General features: G+C 40.1%; 1 protein-coding gene across 2 annotated transcripts in view; it reads right to left on the bottom strand.

Moving 5' to 3' along the window:
* Nucleotides 1-420: 420 nt before the first annotated feature.
* The window catches only part of SDC1 (syndecan 1), an 87,443-nt gene continuing 69,764 nt past the window's right edge, over nt 421-18,099 (bottom strand). Inside the window, exons 3-5 of one of the 2 annotated variants that reach the window (XM_030198827.1) lie at nt 14,337-14,875; nt 12,555-12,705; nt 421-3,001 (exon numbers count right to left, since the gene is read on the bottom strand). In XM_030198827.1, coding sequence (XP_030054687.1) covers nt 2,835-3,001; nt 12,555-12,705; nt 14,337-14,875 — 857 coding nt within the window. In that variant the 3' untranslated portion in view covers nt 421-2,834. The remainder of the gene's footprint in view (nt 3,002-12,554; nt 12,706-14,336; nt 14,876-18,099) is intronic. The other variant, XM_030198828.1, reaches the window with a different exon arrangement.

The following is an 18,099-nucleotide window of genomic DNA, read 5'->3' as shown; positions in this document are numbered from 1 at the left end:
AAGGACTGCTCTGGGCAACCATATTGTTACAAGCATCTTATTCAGTGCCTAAAATTTACCACACAGCCCAAACTATACTGATACTCCTTTTTGTATTGTTGGTACTTGATAGATGGCAGACAATCTTCTAGAATTTTCAGAAACTCCTAGATGTTTTCTAAGAAAGTCAATTTGAGTTTTGTTTCTTTGTGACATGCTAGCTCAAGTTTTATATGCTTTAAAACTAAAATCTTGAGCCTGTACCTTATCCAAAAAATAAGAGTACACAGTTCCACTGACCTTAAAAAGGGCCCTGTCACAGAAAAAAGTCTAGTTTCTTACTACTCTTGGGTGGACTTGGTACTAGCTAAATCAAGTCATGAACCAGGTGCCAAAGATTAAGTTTTAGTTTTAAAGATAACTACCAAACACACATACAACTAATTTGTTGGTAAAACTAGTTTATTGCAGGACTACCTCATACAATTTTCAAAAGGAAATACACAGATCAATGTTGAACTCAGTTTGAAAATGGCAGCTTCAACCTAAACTTGACACTTTATCCAACTGCATGTCTAAACATTAAAATTTCTAGAACAGAGAAATGTAATTTGCATGTGCCAATGTGACCACAGCAATCATGGTGGGGGTTTGGGAAAGAAGGGTACAGGAATCTGTGACTTTAGATTTTTAATTTATAGACTACTTGTAAAATGGCAGTATTTAGAGTGCTACAGCTGGTTATTTCTATTATCTTATTAAAAAAGAGCAAAACAAGACATACAAAAATAAAGTTAGCCTGTGTTCTGGTAACAGCACTTAGAACATGGGTCTAGCAAGTTCAGTATTTCAACAACAACAAAAAAAAAAAACATCGTAAACTCTGCTGTGTTAGATGTATAGTGTTACAGTGCAAGTCTTAATGTTTGAGAGACCAATAAACTGACCTATAATGGAACATATGGTGACCAAGCTGGTACTGTCTGAACCCTTTTATTGGAAGGGGAAAGGTAAATACTTCAGCATATGACTTGTGGGTCTTAGACTTGCTAACGAGTCATGAGATACCAACTGCAGTTAACTCTGGGGCAGGGGTACAAAGCAAAGCTGTCACCCACACACAAATACATACAGCATAAGTTTAACATTAGATATCTGGTCCTATATATCATCTCAGGAGAAAAACCTTTTTGTCTAGACATATCAACAGATAGGCAAAAAGGTCAGGAACAAACCAGAACACAGTTTCAAAATAAATAAACCACCACTGGAAAGGTTTTTGCAGTAAGACAATTAACATTGACTATACACCAAATATACATTTTTTTTCTTTGTAAATTTGAAAAGTGGGCTTTCAAATTAGCAGAAATGTTTTCAAAGATCTTAAAAAGAAAATGGACTTATTGCTTACTCTAGCTTCACGCTACTTACGGCACCTTTGCTAAGGAACTTCCAACCACCAACTGGAAAAGCCTTGCTTAAGCTGTGTCAAATTCACTATAAGGCATTTGTGAAATAAGGCACTAATTGCTGCTTGAGTACCAACATTAGAGAATGTTTACAGGGGTGTCATACTGCACCTTTATTATGGAAAAGCTAAGTTAAAAAAAAAAAAAAGCAGCTTGAACAAGTTTGTGCTTGGCAAAAGATGCCACCAATGGAAACTCCCACACCTCCCTCTCTCTGGGAAGTGTTCTATCCCTCCAGCTGTTTAGGCAGGCGGCACCCAACATGACCTATTTCCTGTGGGCAAAGCAGGATAATACTGCTGACAAATGGAAAAGACATCATCCCCTTCCCTGTAAGTCAGGTCTCAAAACACATAAGCAAAATGCCAAGATGTTCAACGGAGAGGGAGGTGGGAGCAATGGAAAATATAGTTATGGAAAGAATCTAACAAGCATTTTATGTATATGACATTGTACATGTGCTATGGGCATGATGAAAGGGACATAGAAAGAATCTAACAAGCATATTATGTATATGACATTGTACATGTGCTATGGGCATGATGAAAGGGACAAACACTCAGGTGAGGGTTCGAGCCCTAGAAACAGGCCCTGAACAAGTTTGTGTCAATGAAGCAGATTAGCGTCCCTTTGGCTTGAGTATCCCACGTACATCATAATATGAGTAATAAAGTTTATATAAATTGGGTTTTCAGCATCAGTGTAAATAATCAGGCGTGAATGGACTTTATGAACTGTGTTGAGACTTACAAGTTAAACATGTGCGATTCACAAGTACAGTATCCCAAAAATGGCACCTCAAGCTTTTGAGTTAGCTATGTTTAATGCCTTAGTTTAGTGAACAAAGCTTTGAATAAATAGTAGAGTGGTGTTAGGATGCGTAAGCTGAAGTTGTCCTTTGACTACGAATTTAAACGTTAAGGGAAACGTGTAAAGAGTTTGGGATAGTATAAGCCAATGAAGTCATTAAAGCAGAGAACTAGAGTAAGGTGCCTGGCACAGCTATACTGCCCATTGAGCCAGGGAATTAGACTTCATTAAAGTGCTCTAACCATACACAGTTACAAGGAATACTGTACCAGAACTGATCTGTTCCACATTAAGCCATCAGCACTAATGGCTGATCACAGGCCAGTTGCTATTAATTCTTGCTATCCAGTGGTTTACAGACCAATAAACCAAAGCAAGATTAATAGATCAGTCCCAAGTCTTTAAACTGTGCAAAAGATTTAGGATTAGGCGATTATCTCTCCATCTCCTTTACACATCAGCTTCCAGTAGTAGGTAGCAGGGGGCTAGGCTTTCCAAATAGCTTGATGTCCCATAAAAAAACAAAACAAACAATGTGGTCTAAACAAAAATAAATCTATCCTTAAAGTCACAGGACTATGCAAAGAACTCCTCCTGCTTGACTGGCTTTTGATATCCTCCATTTGAATGCTTTGGTTCTTCCAAGGAATAGCTGCCTTCATCTTTCTTCTTCATTCTGTACAACATAAAGCCGACCAGGAAAACAGCAAACATAAGACCTAGTAATCCTCCTGCAATAACACCTAGAAAATAAAAGGAGATCAGAGGTCAACGTCAACCCATTCAGACTTGGAAAATCAGAAAACAACACAGGATTAAAATGCAAACAGAGCACAGACATGTCGATTTTCTAAGTTCCCAGTTTCTCCTAACTGCTGGCCACAATGTTCTGATGGGAGAAAACATTCCATACAGTAAAAGGGATAATTCTTTAAAAGGTCATAAGAACAGCCATACTGGGTAAGACCAGTGGTCCATCTAGCCCCATATCCTGTTTTCCAAACAGTGGCCGAGCCAGGTCACAAGTACCTGGCAGAAACCCAAATCGTGGCAACACTCCATACTACAAATCTAAGTTAGAATTTGCATTTAGTGCACATCATTCCAGGCCTATACTGGCAGTTACATGCCTAAATTGGCATTATACAATACTAGCATAAGCTGCAGTTATATGCCTAACTTTAGGTGAAAGCACTTATGCTAGTGCCTGCTGTCAAGCATGTAACTGATAGTATTGTACAATCTGCATGCAAACTGGTTTGGAACACCCCTGATTTGCCCATGCTCACATTTCAGTTGCGAGCTATAATTTTGTGCATAACTTCAAATTATAACCAACCCCAATTAGCAGCTAATTAAAGATACACACATACCAGTTGGAAAAAAAAACAACTTTACACCTTTGTTTGTGGAGAGTGCAGTTCTAGTCTCTAGGACTGGTTTGGGAAGCCTTGATCCAGGACATGCCCATTCCAACAAAAATAACCTTGATGCAAGAAAAACAGTGATACAAGAGAAAGAAGAATAGCGTTGATAATGAAGTGTATACAAATGGGCCAATTTTGTGCATACCATGACAGTGAACCTCACTCCACATACCATGGCTTAGGAGTATGATCTCAATGAGATCTCTTGCCACACAATGAGTGCGCATTAAGTACCAAGAAATATGGTAGGAAGACAGAAGTTATGCTGACTAAAGGCAATAGCCAAGCACACTTTGATAAGCTGTGCCCCATGGGGAGCAGGAGAAGGGTGGCAGCAGGGCCTTTTGGCCCAGGCATTACACAGAAGAGGGACCTCTTTAAAAAAAGAAAACAAAAAACCCCCCAAAAATGTATATTTTAACTGAACACAACGTTCAGCTAGATGGAATTTGCTTTCCTTTTCATGTGTGGAATGTCTTGTAACAAGACTCCATTGAACTTGTTTAAGGTGAGCAAGCTAACGTACAAAATCAAAAGAAATGTCCTCTAGGCATCTTCTAAACTGTCAAGCATTTCCTATCCCCTACAAACTGGAACCATGGGGTACTTCTGTGAAGCTGACAGGGAAATAAAATAATTTACCGCTATCTACATGTAATGTCAGCAAAATGTCTCACTACAGCACCTTCTCATACCAACTGGCTCTAGTTCCTTTCCTGCTCAAAGTCATCTCTCCCTCAGCTGCTTCAGTGATATATGGGCCCCTATGTAGCTACTGCAGGACTCACTATCTGTTCCTCTGGCCACAAACACAGCACTGGTTACCTTCCCCTGGTACAACCTCATCCTCAAACTGGTTTAGCCACCCACAGAACTGATTTGTCCCTCTGGCCCCTGCTCTTTACCTCTGCAGTGGACTCTTATCCAACTCCAGAAGCATGTAATCCAACTTAGCTTTTCACCTTCATAGTTCTCTGGTTGTCTGGGTCTACAGCTCAAGCTCTCCCTTGTCCCTCTGCTTAAGAGACCAAGGGTGGCCCATCAAGGAGCAATATTTGCTAGAAATCTGTCAGATTGAGATGGTATAAGTTGATGCACCTTACCCCCAAGCAATCTATTTTATTTGGCCTCAAATCACCCAATATCGTAACTGAGCAAGCCTCCCTCAGCCTCCATCACTACCATTTCCCGATACCACCTTTCCTGTGCAGTTCTCTACACGGGTGACGCTCCAGGGTATGGAGCAAGTCTCATTGTCAAGGTATGCACAAGTTTAGTCCATTTGGAAATATTGCTCCCATTTACACCACTATCACTAAGAAACCAGGCCAGTCTAAGAAGAGACTGTGGGATCATCTCACACTGTTGTAGCTTGACCTTATTCCTTAACTCATAGGCAATTAGAAAACATTTTCAAAATCTTAATTAGGAACTTTAAGAACATATGCAACAGCATAGCAAACTTCAACAGTACAGCAGTGGAAAGCTCAATACAAAATATAACACATCAAGTAAAATCAAACTCAAACATATCATCACCGTGGAAAGCAGACTGTGGAGTACCACAAGGATCACCGCTATCACCAATCCTCTTCAACCTAATGATGACCCCTCTAGCCAAGACCCTATCCAATCAAGGCCTTAACCCTTTCATCTATGCAGACGATGTCACAATATACATTCCTTACAAATCTAATCTGACAGAAATCACCAACAAAATCAAGATCATCATCATGGACTCTTGGGCAAATGTATTTCAACTAAAACTCAACAAAGAAAGCACACACTGTCTCGTCTCATCCCAACACAGCACGGACAACCCCACAATTATCAAACACCCCAGATTACACCCTCCATATCTCAGACAGCCTGAAAATCCTTGGCATTACAATGGGCCGCAACTTAACACTAGAGAACCAAGTGACATCCACAACAAAGAAAATGTTTCACTCAATGTGGAAACTCAAACGCGTGAAACAATTCTTCCCGAGGGAATCATTTCGCAACCTGATACAATCAATGGTACTAAGCTACGTAGACTACTACAATGGAATTTATGCAGAAAGTAAAGACCAAACGTTAAAGAAACTTCAGACCGCTCAGAATATGGCAGCCAGGCTTATCTTCGGAAAAACCCGATCTGATAGCGCAAAACCCCTCCGCAAAAAAACTACACTGGCTCCCAATCAAAGAACGCATTGCTTTCAAAATCTGCACACTGATTCACAAAATTATCTATGGTGAAGCCCCGGGATACATGACAGACTTGATCGACCTACCAACTAGAAACACATCTGAATCAACACGAACGTACCTAAACCTGCACTACCCAAGCTGCAAAGGACTCAAATACAAATCAACTTACTCATCCAGTTTTTCCTACATAAGCACACAATTGTGCAATGCATTACCAAAAGCCTTGAAAACTACGTATGACCACCTACACTTCCGGAGAACACTAAAAAAAAAACAAACTTCTGTTTAAAAAGGCATACTCTACCCAACCCAACATAAATGCCTGATTTCCGCAACACAACAAAACAAATATGGAATGGACATAACACAATTCTTCCGCTGTACGATTCCCTTATGTGGCTGTACCAAATGAACTTTATTTTATCTCAACATCACTCTGTATTTGTTTACACCGGAGTCTGCAAACGCATCTCCGGTGCTATGTAAGCCACACTGAGCCTGCAAATAGGTGGGAAAATGTGGGATACAAATGTAACAAATAAAAATAAAATATTTTCCAATTTTATGGTGTAAAAAACAAAAGAAAATAAAACTGGTATTCCACACCTGGTCTCTCATATGCCTCATACTGCAGGCTAAATTGTAATCTCTGAACATCTAAAAGTTCCCACCTCCCTTTTTTGGCAGCATAAGGGTCACCAAATTCTGTTTTTTTTCCTGTCCATAAAAATGTACTTAATGCTCTGTATAGAATCTTAAAATCAGTACTGTAGGAACCAGTGATAGGGTTTATAACATTACCACCTTGGAATTATTAGCATATTATAAAAGATTTCCAATAAGCACAAGGGTCATTTCCCCCCCCCCCTCCCCCCCCCCCCAAGTAGACAGTCATTCTGTTGTATTCTTAAGCAGAAGACAGGACATTTAACTTTTATAAATGAGTCAGAATAAGGAATGAGGGCTCCCAAATATCGAAACCACACTCTCGGCTTCCTTCAAGGGAAAAGTATCCCAGTATTGCCAATCTCAAAACTGAGAGGGCATAGTTTCTAATTTAGACACATTCATTAAGTCTGTGCACAGAAATAGCTCCAAAGTCCACAAACGTTTTTAAAACCTTAGGATTGATTCTCTAGGGTTCAACATCATGTTCTGCAAATGCTAAGCATTTAATGGATTCCCTGGATGTTGCTTTAGTATTGCCAGTCAGTGGCGTAGCTAGGTGGGGCCAGGGGAGCGGCCGCTCCCCCAAATGGAGTTCTGCCAGCGCTGGTGCCTATTTTTTTCTCATCATGTTGCATTGAAAATGTGCACTGGCGCCGTCAGAAGTCCGTTCTCGTGCCACTTTCGCTCCCTCTGCGCCGTCAACCTGGCTCCGCTTCTGTTGCCAGTATAGGTTCTTGTACCCCATCCAAATTTAAAAGTCCCTGATGGTTGCTCATTAATTGGTATGCAGGGTGAGGGATTTGAAAAATAGTGTTTACAGGGTGCTAGAAATGAACCTTTGAATCCATTGTAAAAAAAAACAAACCAAAAATAGTATGCTTCCAATGGCCCTATTAAGAGAAGAGTTATGGTTTAAAAAGTTTCTCCATTAATTCATCTACTCCTGGGGATTTATGTAGTTTTAAGTGCTTATATTCTAAATTCCAAGTCCTGTAATATATAATTTAATGGGAAAGGGAATGGGACTTATATACTGCCTTTCTTTGGTTTTTGCAACTACATTCAAAGCGGTTTACATAGTATACACAGATACTTATTTGTACCTGGGGCAACGGAGGGTTAAGTGACTTGACCAGAGTCACAAGGATTTGCAGTGGGAATCAAATCCAGTTCCCCAGGATCAAAGTCCACTGCACTAACCACTAGGCTAGGGAGTTGGATTTGTGGAAGAAAACACAATTCAGTTGCTCTTCTGAACACCACCTCTGAACTATAAACGGTTTCATAAAAAAATGGAGTGCCTGTTCCAATTCCTCCTGCTTGGTAAGGAGGTATCCTAGTTTGTCTTAAGGCTAGCATGAATTGAGGTCCTGTGCAAAAGTTAGTAAAACATTTTGTTGTGTTTGTTAAGTAATTTACATAATTTGTAAAAAAAAAAAAAAAAGTTTTAGTTCCTTAAGGCCTTCTGCACACATTTAAAATTGGACTTGGTGTGTTCTGAGGAATAGACTAGTTTAAGTTTATAAGCTCTCTCTTCAAGGTCTAATATAGAGCCAATTGTTTTATCAACACAAAGCTGTAACATCTCTCAAGTACAGATTTGGCTGCTTTTGAAAACAATCTTGCTTCATTTATGTATTGCTGTTATTAGCAAAATCAATCACAGCTCAAAGTATGAGCAGAACCCCTGATCATAAGCAGACAAACTGCCATATGAAATTACCACCTCTTTCCAGTTAGTCCCTCTAGATCAGTGGTTCTCAACCAGTGCCTCTATTGCTTCATGTGACCTCACCTTGAATATTGCATTCAATTCTGGTCGCCATATCTTGAGAGATAGCGAAATTAGAAGAGCTTCAAAAAAGAGTGACCAAAATGATAAAGGGAATGATGGAACGTCTCCCATATGAGGAAAGGCAAGAGGGGTTAGGGCTCTTTCTTCAGCTTGGAAAAGAGATGGCTGAGGTGGGGGGGGGGGGGGGGGGAGGATATGCTTAAGGTCAATAAAATTGAGTGGTGTAGAATGGGTAAAAGTGAATCGATTTTTCACTCTCAAGAAGTACAAAGACCAGGGACACTCAATGAAATGACGTGGAAATACTTTTAAAACAAAGGAGGCAATTAATAGTTAAGCTCTGGAACTCGCTGCCAGAGGATGTGGTAACAGGGGTTAGTGTACCTGGGTTTAAAAACATTTGGACAAGTTCCTGGAGGAAGCGTCCATAGTCTGCTATTGACAGACACGGGGGAAGTCATTGCTTACCCCAGGATTGGTAGCATGGAATGTTGCTACTAATTGGGTTTCTGCCAGGTACTTGTGACCTGGATTGGTCATCGTTGAAAGCAAGATACTGGGCTAGATGGACCACTGCTCTGACCCAGTATAGCTATTCTTATGTTCTTACTGTGTCGGGACACACTTGGCTCATGAAGAGCTGAGCACTGTGTCACCAAAAGTGTGACAGCAAGCCTTTGCTTTCTTTAAGCATCATGTGCAACTATGGGCTGGGGAGAATAGAGAAGGAAATCATGTACTTGAAATCGGCATAAGCAGTCCCTTCTGCTTCTCCATTACCCATAATGCTCACTGCTGCCACCAGCCCAACATGAAATTTTGCAAATCTAACCTTCTCCTCCCAGAAGTCAACTTTCTTTGCATCATTTTCAGCAATAATGAATAAGGGATTTTTTTTTTTTTTGTTCAGTTGACAGTAGTGTTAAATGTGTCACAGATGTAAACATGTCAAGTGTGTCACAAAAGACATGTTGACCCATCTAGATCAAACTAGACCAAAATGTGGTCTGAAACTTCCCAAGAGCCTATAGAAGAAACAATCACTTATGAAATGAGGACTGAAGATAGGTATATAATCAATATGGGACATGGTGTGATGGACTTTAGAAATGTGTGAAATCTTTGGCCTGCGGATGACGTGCTCTCCAAGAATCTACCAGCTGCAGGGATTTATCACGTCGTAGGCCACATTTGAATGAGATCTCAAGACATTTTCCCCTTCAAATATCTAGTAGCGGATCCATAACTACATTAAAAGTATCCTAGAGCAGCAAGTAAATCTCTGAAAAACAAACACTGATTTGAATTTGGGGCATACATAGAGACCAGATTTTCAGTATTATAGAGGTGGCCTTTCACAACAAAAACCTGGGTCTTGTCATCTTATACATACTAAACATAATTTATCAAAAATACCACTGTCCTGAGGATGCAGAATAAAACAAAACAAAACAAAAACACATTTAGAACATGAAGCTGAAAAAGTATTGGGTGGGTCAATAAGTTTGGTTTCCTGAATAAAAGCTATATCTACTCTGTCAGCAGAGCACTAGTAAGTTTTACGGGTGACTATCTCAAAGACATTACATAACACCACCTGCAAATGATTAACTGTCAGAGGTATGAGAGAGGAGACAGCAGATTCATTTATTACTACGAGTTTATAAGGCATAAACCGATTCCATTAGGGTTTTAATAGGGTTCTCCTACAGTGTCATGGGTTCAGGCCCTATATCTGGGATCACCTTGCCCCCTGCATCTTCGATTTTTCTCCATCTTTGTCGACTTCATGTTCATCTCAGCAGCAGACTTGTTCACGTTTGTCCATGCACACTTCTCATGTCTTTCAAAAGGAATTTTGAAAGCAGAATTTCTACCTTTAGGACCGAGTTTGTCAGGAGGGTTACGTTGCCACCTGTCTCATATAAAACTCTTCCCCCCCCCCCCCCCCCTGAGAAGGTTAATCTTGTATAAAATAATTCCCACTTTTTATGAGATGGCATACAGCTTGTAATACTGAGTAACTAAAGGAGGTTCCCAAATCATATATAGTCTTGCTACTGGCTATAACAGATTAGCATGTCTTTAGATAGAAAAATTTGTAAACTGCAGGAATTTTAAATAATGGAAATGGAGAAATGTTTGGGCCCCCAATGCAGATTAGATATCAGAAGAGACTACACAAATAATTCAGCATGTAAACTGAAGTATGTCATGCACAGCGACAGCAGTATTATTGAACCAGTTGAGAAAGACTGTTCTAGAGCATATCGAGTCAGTCCTGGAGTACCCCCTTGCCAATCAGGTTTTCAGAATATTCACAATGAGTATGCAAATCAATCTCCTGCATATTTATTGTGGCTATCCTGAAAACCTCACCTACAACTGAAAAATAAAATTTAAACTAAATTTTTACAGAAACTGTTATTTGAAAAAATTCACACAATTGGATTACTAATTACAAAATAATTAATCAAGCACTAGTAGTTAGGTGTTCATGCTTGTATGACTTGCTATCTTGTTCCACAGGTAATCATTAGAATCCCAAATGCTCCGGAATCCAAGATGGCGACGGCATGTAATTGGTGAGAGCTGCTCGTTTTCTGCTTACAATAATGTCGAAAAGACGGGGTAAAACAATGGCTCGAGTCCTAACATTGTCGAACCCTTTACCTGTAGGTCCTATGGACCGGTATGTGAGCACTCCGGGACAGAGCCAACGGGTTATGGGCAAAGCTGTCTGAAGTGCCAGCGTGGTGCAAGATCTTTCGGCACTTTCGAGCCCGGAGACAACTTTAAGCCCTAACCAGAAAACTCCTCTTGTGCAGCCACCAGTGACTAGCTCCCCCCTCGCTGGGCCCACAGGAAGTGTGCCCACGAGCTTCTCTCCTGAGGCTGGGGCTCCTGTACTATCCAAGGGGGTTAGAGACGGGCAGAGTTTTCTGTCCCAATCAAGCAGTCTGGTGTTAGAAGCTGCAGGAATGCAAGAAACAGAGTTCCAGAGTCCTTTATGAACCTCACTAACAGCATCAGAGTTTGTATTGAAGAAGCCGGCAGAGGTAACTCTGGACTCCCTTTGGGACCTTATTTCTCCATTTATGATGACTATCCAGCTCATTTTCAAAGTACTTAGCCTTCCAAAGTTCCATAGAAACCTATGGAACTTTGGAAGGCTAAGTGCTTTGAAAATATGCCTCTATGTCTGTTAAAATGAATGATTTTTCTGAAAAAGTAATTTCTATTGAAAAAATAACTTTGGCAAATGAAGCTAAGAGATCAATGAAAAATTGGAGAAGTTAGAGACTAAAATTACATCTACCATAGAAGTTCAAACGGTAATGATGAAAGACTTAAGTAATTTGAAAAGGAAAGCAGAGGTGTTTGAAAACTATACTCGAAACAATATAAGACTGATAAATTTTCCTAAACCGAGATTTACATTACCAATTGACACGTTGAAACGTTAACTGCGAGAAAATTTAAATATTCCTGAGGAAAATTATCCACCATTCAGTCAAGTTTTCTATATTCCACAGAAGAATAACAGATTTATCAGCACTTCTGGAAAACTCTGAAATGGAACAAATACAGCCTGCTACTTTGGTAGCCACCTTAGTTCTAATTCCTGATAAAAATTGGCTCTTTAAATTATTTTTTTAAAAACCGAGAGAAGCTTTTTCTCGGCTTGAAGGTAAACCTGTTTCCAGACATAGCCAAGGAAACGCAAAAGTGTCGTACGTAGGGAGTTTCTTCTGCTGAAGCCAGCTATACTTCAATTAGGGGGACGTAGTAGTAGTAGGGACATTTCATCTACATTTTCCCTGTAAATTTGTTGTTAGACTGAGTCAAGTAAAATATGTATTTCTGGACTCTCAACAATTAACATTTATATCAGCTAGAAGACCAATAGCTGGAGTTTAAATTTATGCTCTGTCCATATATGCCGCATATTTTGATTTAGAGACTTATGACAATACTGCATTTGATTATTGGAATCCCCTTATTTTTGGACTCGAGTGTTTATTTCTTTAAATTTATTTCACTTTGTACTGTTGGTGTTGTAACTTAACACTTTTCTTAAACAAGATTTTTCTTTTAATTTGGAATATAGAAAAAAAAAAAAAAAAAAAGAATCCCAACTGCTCAATATTTGCTAAGAGGCAGCATAAGACCATAACTTCACATAAGGCTGAAAACAAAAAGCAGTACCTCCTAAGACCTCCTTTCTTTCCATTATTCCCTTGGAAGCATCTGTGGTTCCATTTTCTACATAAGCCCCAACATTGTGAAACCTGGATTCTTTATCCTCCTGCTTTGGACTCTCTTTTGTTGCTACAAAGAAGAACTCTTCATCCCGAGCCTGAGAAGCAATATAGAAATACAAGTATTAAGTCTCATCTAGTCTCAGAATTAAATTGCTTCAGTAAATCTTGCAAGTTACAATTAGTACATTTAGAGGGGCATTTTCGATACGATGTCTAAATCTGATTTTGGATAGTTTGCTGAAAAATGTCCAAAATTCAAGTGGCAACAGCCATTTTTAAACCAGAAAAATGTCTGTTGGGATTGGAGCATTTTTATTTTAGAGCTTATTGGGGGGGGGGGGGGGGGGGGGGGAGGGGGGGAATGCACAAAAACAAGCCATTGGGATGTATGAGGGCCAGCATTCTTAGTAGACTGGCCACAGACATCCCATCCCAAGCAGAGCAGTGAGCATTTTCATAAAAATGCCCAGTGCACTGTGTGACCACCAGCCTACTCCAGGGACCTACTTACTACTCTAATAGGACTGGTCATAATATCTGACACTATCAGAGGCCAGTGTGTACCGTTTTTCACATTTTGGGGGGTTGGGGGGGGATCATGCTTTAATCCCTCCAAAGATCATATTGGTCATTTAGAGATCCTTTTTATGAAACAGGTCCAAACCAAAAACCTCTTTTAGCCCTGGACTTTTTGCTTTGTTCCTTTATGGCAGAAAATTGGCCAAGTTTGGGGGAACGCTCAAATACCACCCCCAATGCACCTGCTTGTGATTTGGATGCACTGCATACAAACCGAATAGAAAAAAAAAAAAAAAAGTTTTGAAAATAGCTATTTGGACGTCAGCAATTTAAACATCCATCTGCTGCTTGTGGATGATTTTTTGTTTTGAAAATAAACCCCTTCGTATAAAATATGTCCTGCATGCTAACATGAAAAAACAAACAAGTCGCAACAAGTTTAATATACTCATACTTTATGTAAACCAGTTCTTAATGTAATGTAGTTTATACAAGTTTCAAGGAACAGGTAGCAAGATCTTTCCCATATTTTACACCTGAATTTGTACCCATTCACCAACTTGGGAATGCATGGTTCAAAGCTGTTACCAGTACTGAAGATAATTGCTATAACAGCTCCTTGGCCTCTACAATTAACCCAAACTACTGAGAACAGCTTATAACAGAAATGAAAGATATACAAATATAAAGTGCATTAATGCTGTAACAGAACATAAAAAGCAATTACAATGAGGTTCTAATATGGATATAGATATGTACAATTTACCTCCCTATAAAGGTGGTCCAATCAAAAAAATAAAATTATTAATGCAGCTTTTTACCTAGAGAAGGATTGTTACTGCCCTGAGGTGTGAAATGTAATTTTTACCTCAGTTTTGCATATTTCCTTTGACACTCTTGCCTGCTATCTACCAGGCCAACCTGCAGCTCCCCCCCCCCCCCCCCCCCCCCACTACCAGTTGATTGTGTATATACACAGTCTATGAAACCTGTCAAAAAAACTTCCATATTTTGGTTCCACTGATCATTAAAATGAATCTCAACTTTTTTAATATACTCTTTACTCAGTTTACACCGCTTCCCTCTGCTGAAGATTACTTTACAGTGCACCAGCATAATAAACTAAAATAATTCAAATTCCATTAAATGATCAAATGAAACAACAGTGGAAGGCGTTCACATTTGAGTTCTTTCAAAATGTCCTTACCACTTCTGACGCTCCAGAGCCTTCTATTATTTCAGGAACGTCAGTGATATTGGTAGGGGCAGTATCGCCTGCAACAGGCATGGTAGTGCTAAAATGCACACCTCCAGCTGGAAGGAACTCATTTTCGTTTTCGAAGAGATCCTCTTCAGTTGTGGATTCTAGGGTACCTTCGCCTTTTTTTCCATGATGCACCACATCTTTTACATTTGTGGAATTAGTTAAGCTTATTGTAGAAGTGTCTCGAGTTGGATTTACTTGGGTCATTTCAACACTAGTTTTCATCTCAGATTCCTCAGAAGTGGCGTTAGATTCCTGTACCTCCTCCAACCCCTTCAACACATTTTCCTGTACCGCCTCTGACTCATCCAACACATTTTCTTCCAAATCTTTGGCAAGGGATGTGGTTACCATGTCACTGGTGCTCTGCACTTCTTCAATAGCAGACTGACGGACTGTTGTATATTTTGAAGGTGAATCTGTGGTTAATATAGTCTCAATGCCTTCTCGTTTACTCGTAACTGTGTCCTGTAGCAAAATAACTTAAGAGAAAAAAGGGTGTGATAACTCAGTGCAGAGCAGAAGAGATCATTTTATAAACAAGAAAATAAAAAACAGCATTGGAAAATAAATTCCCTGTCTACAAGAGATGCCTGGATATTCAATGCTGGTTCATTTCTGGTGACCGGCATGAAATATCCTATTTTTGGACAGTTTCAAGATAACAGGCAAAGTTGATATGCAGACTTAGCTGGTCATCTGGAAACCAGCCAAACAGCAGATAGCTGGGGTCATATCGTGTAATATAACCAGCTATACAACAGCTGGGGATCTTCAGTGAGGGACAGCTGGTTATCCCCTGCTGAGTATCGGCAGATAGCCAGTTAAGCGCTATACGTTTCATTCTGCATCTGGACTAGCTTGCTACACACTAACTTGATCAATTCCTTTTTTTTTTTTGTTACATTTGTACCCCACGCTTTCCCACTCATGGCAGGCTCAATGCGGCTTACATGGGGCAATGGAGGGTTAAGTGACTTGCCCAGAGTCACAAGGAGCTGCCTGTGCCTGAAGTGGGAATCAACCTCAGTTCCTTAATTCCCCAGGACCAAAGTCCACCACTCGGCCACTCCTATCTCTTGCTTTAGACAAACTTAGTTTAGCTAACCATCAAATTATCCCAATTGACTGTACCACCCATCTTGTTTCCCTTCATGTATCTGCTCTTGGTCCCTCAGCTATATGGTAAGCTGTATTGTAGAAAATCTTTAGCATCATATCTATAAATGTTCGAATGCATGCTTATTGGGTGTATCATTATACTAACATTGTATTATGTCTCTGGTATTTGAATTCCAGCGCTGTTAAATGTGCATATTTTTGATACTGTTTCATGGTAGTTTTATTAGATTTCAATTTACTAAACTCACGTTTACCTCATTTGTTGTGTTTTTGTTTATTCTTGGTTATTTTACTATTGTTATGCTGTTAAAATTGTAAGTTTATGTTAAATTGTACCTGCTGTACACCATCTTGGGTGAATCTTCATACAGTGGTTAATAAACCCCAATAAATAAATATTACAGTGAGCAGCCATTCTGGCTGGCTAAATAGCGCTGAATTTGGGGGACAATTAACTAGGGTACATCAAATATAGATACTTCCCAGAAGGAAATAGGACACAGAAATTTAAGTAGTGGCTAGGTGGCAACTACTTTGGGCCATAAATATCTTTGTGGGGGGGAGGAGATTAGTTTTGTTGATCTCCCCAAAGCTCCCCCCCCCCCACAAAAAATTCATCCACCCCATCTCAAAGCCCCTGCCCAGGCCTGACTTAAAGATTGCTATGTTACTTTAGGGTAGGGTATGCACAAGCAAGCCCCAGTCACTCTTGCTTACACCAGGTCCAGATTCAACATGGTAGCCATTGGAGTAAACCATCACTAGAAACTGCAGATGCCATTCTGAACCTGGACCTTGTATAAGCAGGTGTGACTAGGGGGTTGCTTCAGCCTGCCCTACCCTAAGACCAAAGCATCCCTCAAATAGGGCAGGGAAAATGAGAATATTCAAAATTCAGCACAGAAAACACATTGGCTGTGCAAGCCAAATATGGACCCAGATAATTAGCATCATGTTAATGGTTATTAAAATTACCACCAAGATTTTTGTGTTAAAAGTGTGAGTTAACTGCCATTAGTCTCAACTTCAAACTAGTTCTGTTGACTAAAGACAGGACTGAATTTTCCTGAATTAAAAGGACATTTGAGCCTTAAGTCATCTTCAGTTTAAAACAAAATGAATATTTTAAGTAGCATTTCAGTAGTATGTGTCACATCTTAAAGGCAAAGAAAAGCGAAATTGCTTCTTTGACGTTAGTAGAATCGTATTTGCTACATGACCACATTCATTTTCAGAGCTCTGCAGAAAGGTAAAAAGCCATCCATATACATTCACAGTTGCCCCTGCTCTGCAAGTAGCCTGTGGCTGCCCTTACTTCCAGAGTTGCTTTTACAGAGGTTAAGAACTCTTCAAGGTGGATATGTATAAATGGTGAACTTCACCTTAATTTTAGAAGGGGGGGAAAAAAAAAGGAATCAACTGCCTTCTCTTCAGGGGACAGATATGGGGATTACCTGGCCAAGTGCTACTTCCATCATTACCCAGCAGTAGATTGCTGGGAAATATATTTCTATATAGTGTTTTGAGCACTCAAGTCTTTGTGAAATAAAAGTAGGTTGCTGAGCAAAGCACAAGCACTGTACCAGAAATAGAGATAACAGACCTTACCAATAGCAACTGAAGCCCAACGCATTTTTGGGACATCCAGAATGAACTGCACATCATAAAGGAAAAAGGACTTGATATACTGCCTTTGTGGTTTTTGCAACTACATTCAAAGCTGTTTACAAGTATATACAGGTACTTACTTGTACCTGGGACAATGGAGGGTTAAGTGACTTACCCAGAGTTAACAAGGAGCTACAGTGGTAATCAAACCCAGCTCCCTAGGATCAAAGTCTGCTGCACTAACCACTAGGCTACTCCTCCACTCAGTACATGCCAGGGGCACAGCCAGCAAGGGCCTCAGGGGCCACTTTAATGGTTGGTGGAGATGCCAAGCCTCACTAGCAAAAAGTGGTCTCCTGTGCAAGTCCCTGCCAGTGCTGTCTGAGCAGGATTAATCTGGCCAACACACATGAACTGCTGATGCCAGCACTCTTGAGCATGCTCAGTTCAGTGACCGACACTGAACATGTGGAAGAATACTGGCGTTGGAGGCTCAAGCACAGTGTTGCTCAGATAGCACAGACAGGGACTTGCAAAGTGCACCACATTTTAGCGAGGTTTGGCATCCCCACCAGCAAAGACAGTTTAGCGAATGGTGGGGGTGAGAAATACGCTTCCCCTTCAGTCCACCCCCCCTCCCAAAAAAATGGACTTCTGGCTGTGCCATTGGTACATGCCATTTTAAAATTAAGCTTTACAGACCAAATCTGTGCAAGCAGTTGAAGTCTGGGAACTGTCCAGCAAGACCATGCATACCAAGATGGCTATTTTAGGTTTGTAGCATTCTAGATTTTGCAACTTGGTGGTTCGGGGAGGGGGGAAAAGAAGGACAACAACATTTCTAGCTAGCTCTTTGATCTATCCCAGGACAGTAGAGATCCTATAAAGAAAGCGAAAACAAAAGCCAACCAAAATTTAAGCTTTTGAAAGTTGCCAAGTTTCCATGTGATATAGCAAGATGTAAAGTGAACAGAGA

The sequence above is a fragment of the Microcaecilia unicolor genome, chromosome 3 (genome assembly GCF_901765095.1).
Source record: "Microcaecilia unicolor chromosome 3, aMicUni1.1, whole genome shotgun sequence".
In the NCBI taxonomy this organism is placed as follows: Eukaryota; Metazoa; Chordata; class Amphibia; order Gymnophiona; family Siphonopidae; genus Microcaecilia; species Microcaecilia unicolor.
This window is presented reverse-complemented; position numbering and strand designations above follow the sequence as displayed.